General features: G+C 27.6%; 1 protein-coding gene across 10 annotated transcripts in view; it reads left to right on the forward strand.

Moving 5' to 3' along the window:
* The first annotated feature begins 1,157 nt into the window (after positions 1-1,157).
* Positions 1,158-12,516, forward strand: part of LOC142333095 (odorant receptor 10-like) — a 53,268-nt gene continuing 41,909 nt past the window's right edge. For 7 of the 10 annotated variants that reach the window (XM_075379942.1, XM_075379939.1, XM_075379943.1 and 4 more), the window contains exons 1-3: positions 1,158-1,378; positions 4,004-4,108; positions 7,271-7,426. In XM_075379942.1, the coding sequence (XP_075236057.1) occupies positions 1,364-1,378; positions 4,004-4,108; positions 7,271-7,426 (276 nt within the window). In that variant the 5' untranslated portion in view covers positions 1,158-1,363. Of the gene's footprint in view, positions 1,379-4,003; positions 4,109-7,270; positions 7,427-8,705; positions 9,077-10,377; positions 11,723-12,516 lie in introns of those variants that run through there. The other 3 variants (XM_075379948.1, XM_075379949.1, XM_075379950.1) reach the window with 3 other exon arrangements.

The following is a 12,516-nucleotide window of genomic DNA, read 5'->3' on the forward strand; positions in this document are numbered from 1 at the left end:
GAAGAAGATTTTATTGAGGACAGATTAAATGAATGCTTATATAGTTAATTTATGTGTAAGTATGCTAAGTGATCTGTTGTATTATCATGAAAAAGTTTTCTGCAATAATAAAATAAGAAGATTCTTAATTTGAACCCTATGTATTTTTATTAATGTAGTTCAAGCCTTACTTTTTAAAAGATTTCCACTTAAAATTCAAGAAAAATAGTCAGAAACCTTTGGTAAAAGGTAATATGTATATAGATGCATTTCAGACACTAACCTTAACTCATATTCATTAGTATTTTTTATGTTGTAAAATTTTAAGGTCTCATTTCCTTTTTATATTTTTTTATCAAAATGATGTTAAAGCAATTATAAATAATTGCATATTCCAAAAACCCATTGCTTCATAGCAGTTTCTTTACATTGTTCTTACTTTTATCACGACAGTAGTTTCTCATATTCAAATATTTTGGAAGGTGCTTTTATGAAGAGGAAAACATTTTTTTTTATAATCTACCCAAATATTAAATTAAAATGAATAAAATAAACTTTAAAGGGGTATTCAACTCAGATTTGACCAAACAAAAAATTATATATTTTTCATTTATTGATTCTTTAAAATCTGTTCTTTAATATGATATAACATTTTTTATAAATTTTAACGTTGAATATTATAAATGTATTTTTTATTTTTTTTTTTTTTTATTTCTTCTCGGATTTCCATCCGAAGAGTTCCATTCTCGGATGGAACTGATTCCATTCTCGGAGTTCGTTTAGGACTCGTTTTAAAACTTATTTTCACTGATCTATATTAACTGCGTAGGGGATCGTATGGTAAAATACAATTAAGTGTTCAATATTCACCCAGAGGTCCCGGGTTCGAATCCCGGTCAGGCATGGCATTTTCACACACGCTACAAATCATTCATCTCATCCTCTGAAGTAATGCTTAACTGTGGACTCGGAGGTTAAAAAAAAAAAAAAAAAAAAAAAAAAAAGTGTTCAATATTGAAGCATACTTCAGCGCCGCAGAATGAGCGGCTGGGAACAAAATAAAACCATTGTTCGCTTGCGCGACTATAATCGTGTGGTAGGGATGATTATTTTACTCTGGTCAGAACCAAGCCCACCGGGTTTTTTTAGTACAATTTTTTTCCACTAGATGATAGCACTATTCTTTGAGTAGTTAAGTTCTCTTGTGAATGTTTGTTTAGTATGCAATATTTCGACAAATACTTTAGGATTTTTCGGTGTTTTGGATTTGTGACTAAGTTATTTTCATTTTATTATTAATTACTATTGTTTTTATTTCACATTGTGCAGTTATTTGGGATAAATAAGATGCCGCTTTTAAAATATTGTTCACATGTGATAGGTTATGTATTGGTTACAGGTACAAATTCTTCTTTTTTTTTTGTTTATATATGTTGTAATTTTTATTTGATTAATTTATTAGTGTATAGAGTAAATTATAATATGGAACCAACAAAACAACGTGCTTCAAAAAAAAAATTAAGGGTACTAAAACGAAAAACAAAAATTGAAATTATGAACAAAAAATTGTTTACATTTTCTGAAAACTTTTTTCCAGGTTTTTAAAACATAAGAAACATTACAACTAATGTATGCCTGATATTTCGATGATTATTTTTTTTTTAATTTTGCAGAAGTTATTGCTGTGATTTGTAGAGAGGCTATATTAAAATAATTTACATGAAATTAACTAAAAAATATAATATCAAGGAAACGTTATCATTTTTTTAATTTTCGCCAAAACATTTTTTCTGACAGTGAAAACTGACAAACAAAAACTACCTCTACAGATCACAGCAAAACTTTCTGTTTATTTTACTTAATGAATTTGGTTTCTAGGATAAATCATATATGCGATATAACGTTTCTGGTAAATGACGATTGTTTCACCCAGAATTCTAGGGGTTGTAAGTCAAATATGGATGACTTTAAAAAACTGTAGTAGAAACTAAAAAACATAACATTATTTGAATTTTTGTAGTCTGTACAAAATTAAGTATTAGTTAAGTGTTGATAGTTGTTTATTTCTTATGTGCTGCCAATACTTAAGAATTTAAAAGAATTATTTTGTGGCTGTTAGTACAAGTTTTTAAACTCAAATTTATTTTTTTAAAAAGTTTATCTTACTAATTTGATAATTCTTTACATTCGTTTTGTAGTGTTATGCTTTCAACATGATGATTATAATTAGCAGCTATCATATCCTGTATTTTGATATTATTCAGTTATAATTTACCTTATATCTAAATTTCCTCAATAATTTCTGATTTTGTAAAATGAATTTCTTTCTGTATTACGTTATACTATCCTTACACTTAAACTGTAACATATCAAATTTCTCATAATAATTGAAAATTTCCTTATAAAAACTTAAAACAACCACATAACCTTTCCCAGAATACTCAAAAAAAAGAATATATAACAAAAACCCAAGAAAAAAAAATTAGCATAATGATTTATCAAAACATTTCTTGAGGAATGGACCAGCAGTAGTATAGTGTGGTTAAACAGTTTGTATTACAGTTTAGTTAATAGTAAAATTTATGGGATGGGTGGCACACAGCCACAGGCAGCTGACCACACGATAATGTTATGAAAAATGCACATTCATTTCAATGTTTACATTGATAAGAAACAAAAGTTATTTCATGTCAAATATTTAACTTTTTTCATAAATTACATTTTTAATGACTTATTTTGTTGCTGTTTGCCTACTGATATCCAAAAGAAGGAACATTTTCATGCAGTATGATTTTTATAATTCAGGTTATATTTTTATCATCTCTTAATTTGTTAATAACGTATCAATAAAGATGAAAGTGAAGTGAGGGAATACTTTCTTGGTAAAATTAAGGTAAGATGTGCCTTATCTCAATATTCTGTTCTAGGAGGTTTATATTAATAGAGATTAAAATATATTTTAGCAGTACTGAGGAGTAATATGAATCTTAAATAGATTAATCTCAGTAAAATAATAAATACACAATGTTAAAATAAAATGTAGCTCAGACTTTAATTTAAAACAAATTTTATGTGAAAGGACAATTTTTTTATTTCTCCCAAAAAAATGGAACAGCATTTTGACACCAGCGCTCCCCTGATGGGTGGAAAAGTACTTCAGTAGAAAGCTTGAATTAGTTCTCAGATGATTACTTAATAAAAAAGATGCAAAGCCTGTGCAGAGTATATTTAAGGTATTCCACAAAAAACTGTTAATCTGTAATTTATTATTCCCATTTAGCTGTTAGAGGTAGGAGCCTGCCAGTTGCAGGAGGCTTCAAAATTAACTAGTATCTGGGATTTTGTTCTTAAGCTTAAACTCCTCATTTGGGAGATATTCTTTTCTCTTCATTGGTTATTTTTATTTTTGCCATTTTAAGTTCTGTAAGTCTGAAATGAATTTTCCACAAAATTTGTACTAAAAATAGTACTTATGCATCTTTAATCTATTGTGGAGGAGCAAGGATCGTTTATAACCTAGCTATGTACTCTACTACCTGTACAGAGGCTGTATAATAAACCTAATGATTGAAGCATCTACATTCTGCTTGTCATATGAATTTTAATCATTTTATTTATGCATGTATTCTATACTGAAACTTGGCTCATCATACAGAATGTAACTGTCATATATTAAAATTCTCATTTCACAGATTTTTGATGGCTTTAAACATTTAAAAACGTAGATAAAACTGTCAATTAAACAAATTTTTCCAACTTAAAAATATAGATTATGTGATTAATAAAGTTTTAGGAAAGCTTTTTATATAAAACTTTAGAGATTGGATATAAGAACTGTAAAATGAGCAATAATGTACAGTAATGTGTGATATACTGTACTGTACAGTATAGTGTGATGTGTTTTATCTGATTACCAGGTCGTTCATCTGACTGAAACATTAAGTCACACCATATTGGAATTGCATTATAACCAATATGAGAAATAATTTTGTTATGATTTAATATTGTATAATTATTTTTATAGGTGGATGAAACTATTTTATCTAAAGTTAGCGATTTTCTTAGAATCTTAATCGTTTCAGTATTTACATACATATTTTCATCAATAAGTCAAAATCTTATTAATGAGGTAATTATGCCAAACTTACAGGAGCAATTAAGTTGTTAATTTTATTATATATAATTTTAAAATACAGCTTACCGAATTCCAGTTTAATTTTCTCGAGTGCTATTGGCTACTCTGCCATCTTCAAGAGGAATATAATTATGATTAAAATTATAAAACTACTATAATTAAATTATGGTACTTACGTATTAACGCCACCGCAGCTACAGCTTTATTTAAAAACAAAGTAGTCATACGGATTTCGGTGGAAAATGGGCTGATATAGAGTTTAACATAGATTCAAAACAGTCTCTTCATTTTATAAATATAATTTAACCAAACTTAACCTACGTTTGCTTCGCTCGCTAACCTTGACTAATTTTTTTTTTTTGTCTTCAGTCATTTGACTGGTTTGATGCAGCTCTCCAAGATTCCCTATCTAGTGCTAGTCATTTCATTTCAGTATACCCTCTACATCCTACATCCCTAACAATTTGTTTTACATATTCCAAACGTGGCCTGCCTACACAATTTTTTCCTTCTACTTGTCCTTCCAATATTAAAGCGACTATTCCTATGTGGCATATAAGTCTGTCTCTTCTTTTAACTATATTTTCCCAAATGCTTCTTTCTTCATCTATTTGCCGCAATACCTCTTCATTTGTCACTTTATCCACCCATCTGATTTTTAACATTCTCTTATAGCACCACATATCAAAAGCTTCTAATCTTTTCTTCTCAGATACTCCAATTGTCCAAGTTTCACTTCCATATAAAGCGACACTCCAAACATATACTTTCAAAAATCTTTTCCTGACATTTAAATTAATTTTTGATGTAAACAAGCTATATTTCTTACTGAAGGCTCATTTCGCTTGTGCTATTCGGCATTTTATATCGCTCCTGCTTCGTCCATCTTTAGTAATTCTACTTCCCAAATAACAAAATTCTTCTACCTCCATAATCTTTTCTCCTCCTATTTTCACATTCAGTGGTCCATCTTTGTTATTTCTACTACATTTCATTACTTTTGTTTTGTTCTTGTTTATTTTCATGCAATAGTTCTTGCGTAGGACTTCATCTATGCCGTTCATTGTTTCTTCTAAATCCTTTTTACTCTCAGCTAGAATTACTAAATCATCAGCAAATTGTAGCATCTTTATCTTTTCACCTTGTACTTTTACTCCGAATCTAAATTGTTCTTTAACTTCATTAACTGCTAGTTCCATGTAAAGATTAAAAAGTAACGAAGATAGGGAACATCCTTGTCGGACTCCCTTTCTTATTACGGCTTCTTTCTTATGTTCTTCAATTATTACTGTTGCCGTTTGGTTTCTGTACATGTTAGCAATTGTTCTTCTATCTCTGTATTTTAACCCTAATTTTTTTAAAATGCTGAACATTTTATTCCAGTCTACGTTATCGAATGCCTTTTCTAGGTCTATAAACGCCAAGTATGTTGGTTTATTTTTCTTTAATCTTCCTTCTACTATTAATCTGAGGCCTAAAATTGCTTCCGTTGTCCCTATACTTTTCCTGAAACCAAATTGGTCTTCTCCTAACACTTCTTCCACTCTCCTCTTAATTCTTTTGTATAGAATTCTAGTTAAGATTTTTGATGCATGACTAGTTAAACTAATTGTTCTGTATTCTTCACATTTATCTGCCCCTGCTTTCTTTGGTATCATGACTATAACACTTTTTTTGAAGTCTGACGGAAATTCCCCTTTTTCATAAATATTACATACCAGTTTGTATAATCTATCAATCGCTTCCTCACCTGCACTGCGCAGTAATTCTACAGGTATTTAGTCTATTCCAGGAGCCCTTGACTAATTAACACCGTAATTTTTTGAGTATTTATTTAATAAATTTAGTAATTATTGTAATTATTTATTATTATTTAAGTAACAATAATTACTGAATGTATTAAATAAATACGTTGTTAATTAGTCAAGGTTAGCGAGCGTAGGTTAAGTTTGGTTAAATTATATTTATAAAATATAAATAGTCGTATCTTAAAATTTATAAAGCGACTCAATAAAATAAATACTCAATTTTAAATAAAGCTGTAGCTGCGGTGGCGTTAATCGTAAGTACCTAAATTATATATATTAAACAATTGATCATCATTTTACTATTCGTCAAAAGTTAAAGTTTAAGTCAAAGTGACTACGTTAGTATTGTAATAGTTTCTCAATTGTTATGAGCTCTGTAAACTGTGGAATCAGTTTAGCCTACTTAATTGTTATTTTTCATTATCTGCTTATACAAAATATTATCATTGAACTTTACTTGTTCATTTATTAATTTATTATTATTATATGTATGGAATTTTTTTAAAAGTCTTATAATAATTATTAGAATAATCTAGTACTTCCATAAATTTATATGGATCATAATTATGCCTATTTTCCCATATACAAGGACTGTCCAGAAAATAAGTTATGTTTTGAAGTAAAAAACCAACCAAATAAAAAAAAAAATTTATTATATACATTTGAAAGGGACAATCTTAAAACTATTTTTCTACATAGTTGCCATTTAAATTGAGGCACTTATGATAACTATGCATAAGCTTTTCAATTCCTTCTCTGTAGAAATCTGCCACCTTAGATTTTTGGCAGTCACCTTGCACAAAACGTTTGATAACCAAGCTTCCCCGATACAATTTCATGCAGTAAACTTTGTGAAATTTGGGGGAAATGAAGTGAGAGTTTTATAATTGTAATGCAGCGATTTTTGCAAATTTTATTGTTGATTTCATTTTCAGTTCATCAGTTTCAAGGCTAGGCCAACCACTGCAGTCCTCATCGTGAACATTGGTGCACCCATTTTTAAACTGAATGTATCACTGCCTCAATCCACCTTCACTCATTATTCCATATCCATACGATGAATTTCAGTTGGTTTGAGGTTTTTTGGCAGTAAAAACCTAATCTCTGAATGCACCTCACAAATCGTGGGATTTTCTATTGAAGCGCACATTTCAATAATTTGCAATGAACAAAGTAAAAAATTCACAGTCCATTCGCTAAGACAGCTTTATGCATACTGAGTGTAGAAACGTTTTGATGCCAAGATGGCGGCTGTATCCCCAGCCACCTCCACGCTAGGCCCAAACCTAAGTTACTTTCTGGACACTTCGAACTGAACGTTAATAACTTTTTTTTTCTTTGCATTCAGGATGAGAATTTAAGGAATACACTTTATGAATGTTCTTGGATTAATAAACCTGAATGGTTCAAAAAATCATTACTAATAATGTTGACAAGAACTAATAAACCATTACAAATAAAACCTTTTGGATTGTATGTTATTAATCTAAATAGTTATGCCACTGTAAGTATATTTTTTATAATGAGATATAGTCATAATTGTAAAAGTAATGTGTATTAAATTTTTTAATTTATTATATTATTTAACAAACGGCTTTTCAGTTGACACACTTAACAAAATAATGCTAAGTAGTACATTATTGTAATAAATGTACAATAATATACAAAAAAAAACAAAAAACACTCATATACATGCTCTATATACAAATATAACAAATTTTAAAGATAAAATAGTATTAAAACCAGGGGTGAACTTGTAAATTTTACAGTATCAGAATGTTTGATTTTGTATTATAGCAGAACATAGGGAATTTAGTCCGCAGCTACAGGTGATTGGCTACCTGTCAATGTTATGAATATGCACATGTATTTCAATGTTTATATTAATAAGAAGCAAAATTTTTTCATAACAAATGTTTAAAATTTTCATGAATTAAATTTTTGGCGATTTATTTTGTCAACATTTCCTATGGATATCCTTTTTGTAGTATGATTTTTATGATTTAGGTTGTATTCTTTATGTTAAAATAAAACTTACTTAGGCCAGACTTAAGTTCAAACAAATTTTATGTAAAAGAACAATTTTTTATTTCTCCCAAAAAGCAGTACCAGATTAGCATTCTGGCAGCAGTGTACCCCAGATAAAAACAACAGTTTTATATTCTTACATCAAGTACTTTCATGTACTCAGTCGCACAAAAGTTGCCATCAGGAAATCCTCTGGGTTACCCACATATGCTTTGAGAGGGCAGTTTTCTTTTATATGTTTTATGATCTTCCTTGGAGCTCCAGTCACATATTGGTGTCAGCAGCCTACCCCAGTCGTTTAGTGAGTGCATATCTGCCATGCTCTAACCTCAGTCTGTTCAAAGCTACCCATAGCCTACAAGACTGGGCGAATAGACCTCAGAAAGATGAGGTTGTTAAAGACCAAAACACTTATTTCTAGTTTAAAACATTTTTCTAAGTAACATCAGAAGAGAGAAACACAGACCTAACATATAATTCTACAACCAAAGTATAATTTAATAATTTTGTTTATGCTATTACCTCCAATACGTTAATAATCAAATACAACAAATCAAGTTTAATATAAAGGAATTTATTTTCCTTTTCATAATATTTTGAATAATTTTTCATGTCAATTTTTTACTCTGTGTGAAATCTTTTTTATTAAATTAGCTCTCATATATGATAGGATTAAAGAACTTGGCAACAATATTTGATTAATTTTCCCATTATTTGCGTGAAGTCTAAAATTAAACTCTTGTTTACATTTACAGATATTGTAAAAACTCAGATCTTGATATACTTTATTAATAAAAAATTTACAAACACGTCAGTTCTGAAAAAAAACATAATTAACAAACAAAAGATAACAAAAGGTTGAATATTTTAACATGTATTAAAATGCTAAAGGAGTTTCCTTACCTTATTAGGCATGAGCTATTATCAACAAGTCTCACACGATTCTCCTTTGAAGAAGTATATGATAATTACACCTAAACAATTTTGTAAAAATCCTTGTAAGTGCTGGTATAGATTGTAAGATATTCATGTTCTTTTCTCTATAACTATGACATGTATCTTCTGTGACCAACAGAAATCTGTAGTTGCTTGAATGCATATACGTGCACATGCATGTATGCACACACACAGAGAGGCAGAGCTATACATATTGTATATTCACAAAAAATTATTAAAGCATTTTGTTCGTATCAATCCAATGTACATAATAAAATATATAAACTTTCTAATCTCGAAGATTATACAGTGATTTATTGAAATCAACTTATATGTTTAATAAAAGTTAGATAAAAAAGTGAACAAAATATTATTAAAAAAAATTAAATGAAGTAATTATATTTAGTTATAATATCAAACATGATATTCCAATTAAGTGAACAAGACTAAACTCTATTTTTATAATCAAATAAAAAATAAAGAAATTCTTTATTCTGATCTATTTACAATGATACATTATAAGATAAATTGTAAATGTAAAAAAAATTCTGAGAAAAATAGATATGATTAAAATCAAAATTAATTAATTAAGTATAAACATATGAAATAATGTTAAGGTAGAAAAATTAAATACAAAAAACTACTACAAAATAATCCATAAGGCAACATTGACAATTATTTTTGAGTTCATATTGAAGGGGATGCAGGGTTTTTGTTTTAAATAATATTATTTAAAAATTTGTGGAAAGAGTAAATTTTTTCTGTAAAAGAAAATCTTTTAATTGCATTTTAAATAAATTGATTGTAAGATTTTTCAAATGGTTTTGTAATTTATTAACAATTTCAACAAAATGATAATTAAGTCATCTTTTTGTAAGCCAAATTATTGTTTTGATTTACAAGAAAATATTAACATAGTCTGGTTTGAAATGGGTAGATATTGTTCATTTTTTAAAAATAAGTGACTATTCTTCTTAACAAATATTGCATATTCATAAATGTAAATACAAGGATAAGTTAACATATTTAATTTCTAAATATCAATCCACATAATTCATAATTATGGACACCAATATACTCGTAATTTTCTCATAACAAAAATTATACAGTCTATTCGGTTTTCATTAATTATTTATAGCACTGAAACTACAAAAAACAAAATAATAAGTAATTAAAAAGAACAATTAATTCAACAAGTAAATAAATACTAGTTGATTATTTTTATCAAGAAAAGAGTTCTAAAATTAAGCTATAATTTTACAATATTTATACAGTAAAAAGTTGAAAAAATCTATGTGATATTCTTGTTTTTAGGAAGGAAATAAACTTCCTATCTGTAAAAATAATAGTTAGAAGTAAAGATTATATTTTCACCTTCAAATATAATGACAACCAAACATCAACTTTTCCTTATCAATTAAAAAAAATTATTCTGTAAATTTATTTTATAAATTAATCTTATTCCTTTTTTTTAATAATTTTTTTTTCCAGATGATGAATGCAGCTTACACATATTTTAACTTATTAAGATCTTATAAATATGTATATAATTAATTAAATTATTAAGGGCAGTTGCATGAAATAAATTTAAGAAAAAATTTATTTTTTTCATTTTTAAATTCTCTTCTGTTTAATTTGATATTTAATGTATTACATTCAAGTGAAGATTTTTCTGCAAAATAGTTTTACATTATATATTTTATGATTTAGTCATTTATTTTGTGACAACTAAATTTTTTTTTTTTTTTTAATTTTTTGTAGCTGTATTTTCTATCCTGCTCACATGAAGTTTACTTTTGAGTTGTACAGGTTTGTTCAGACTAGGTGTACAGGTTGCTGGCCTTCGTGGTGCGAATGGTAGCATCTTGACCTTTCATCTGGAGGACCCAAGATCGAATCCCGGTCAAGCGTGGCATTTTCACACACTACATTTGTCATTCATCTTATCCTCTGAAGCAATACATAATGGTGGTCCCAGAGATTAAAAAAAAAAGAAAGGTTTACGTTAGGTATTCTTTGATGGTTGGGTTTATATTAACCACACATCTCAGGATTGCTTGACCTGAGACTGTACAGACCACACTTCATTTACATTCATTCATATCATCCTCATTTATTCTTTGAAGTAATACTTCACGGTGGTTCTGGAGGCTGAACAGAAAAGAGAGAGATGTTATGTTTTGTAGGTTCTAATGAATGTGAAAGTTTGTTGATTTTTGTGGTAATTGATATGAACTGTGCTGCTATGAACTGATGCTTCATTCTCTGGCGAGTCCCCGAACAGTCTTTGAAGTTGATTTCCTAAAAATATTTTTTTTCAATCTTTTTTAATATTAAGGTACACTTTTCTCAACAGCTAGAAAAGATATTTGAACAATTTTTTTGTGTTTTTTTAAAGAAAACAGATCTCTTTAACACTGTGGAAACTGATTTTCAAACAGCACATTACAAAATATTAAAAATAATTATTTCTCTTTCGAGATAAGGAAAATCGCAATTGATTACTGCAAAATTTTAAAATGTATAAAATATTGATTAAAATAAAAAACCAAATCCATAGCACTGAAAAAACCCCTGAGAAGTAAACAAAATCCTGTGAAATTATCTCTTCTGGTTTTCTGTAAAATTATACCAAAACATAAGACAAAATTAACATTCTATGTATAGAACCGTGCAAGTGCCCTTAATTCTTTATAACTAACTAATTAATCTTTAAAAATAAAATGTATTGTTAATGTGTATGTGATAAAAGGTAACTATAATATTTCAAAATTAACTTGTATATCATTAATTAAAACATGTGTATTAAAATTGATTAAATCTCATGTAATATAAATTTACTCTGTAACAATTTTGTTTTCTTTTGTTTTTAACCTTCCTTGTTTTTTCCTGAATTAAAAAATAACAAACAAATATTTTATTAAATTTTATATACTATTATTTTATTTAATTTTAGTGCTATTATTTTTTTACAATTATGTACTATTCATATGAAAAATAAATTGGTATGTGAGTATATAAATAAAAAAAGGAAGTATCCAAGATATTTTTAGGATTTTAGAAAATCAAGGATGAAAATAGTATTACAAAATTACAAAATAAGTAAAAACAAAAGAGAATTGATAATAATATTTATTAATTTATAAATATAATAATATCATAAAAAGTATGTGAAAATAGTTTGTAAAAAAAATCAATGTAGGAATAAGTAAAAATTTTAAACTACCTAAATTGAAAGATAGTTCAGCTAATATTTATATATATATACACATTGAATACAAATGCAGAAAATAAAATTTTATGTAATGCTCTGGGTCTTAGTTATATATATAGCTGAGCTGTGGACCCATTTTAATATCTCAGTGTAATAGTAATTTACAACTGCTAAGGGGATTTTTTGTCTCATATTTTAGAACAAATATTTCACACTATAATAAAGCAACTCAAGATATTTCAATGGTTTATTTACTTTGTGCATAGGCTCTTTTAAATGTTACTAAATTATTTCCCAAAAATTATTGTTATAAAATAATATCAGCTGATTTTCAGAAGATAAATTTGATTTATCAAATAATTTTTTTATTTAAGTCAACAAACAAGTTAAGAGCAAGTGTCTCTGGTATGTGCTAT

Source organism: Lycorma delicatula, chromosome 12 (assembly GCF_047948215.1).
Source record: "Lycorma delicatula isolate Av1 chromosome 12, ASM4794821v1, whole genome shotgun sequence".
NCBI lineage: Eukaryota > Metazoa > Arthropoda > Insecta > Hemiptera > Fulgoridae > Lycorma > Lycorma delicatula.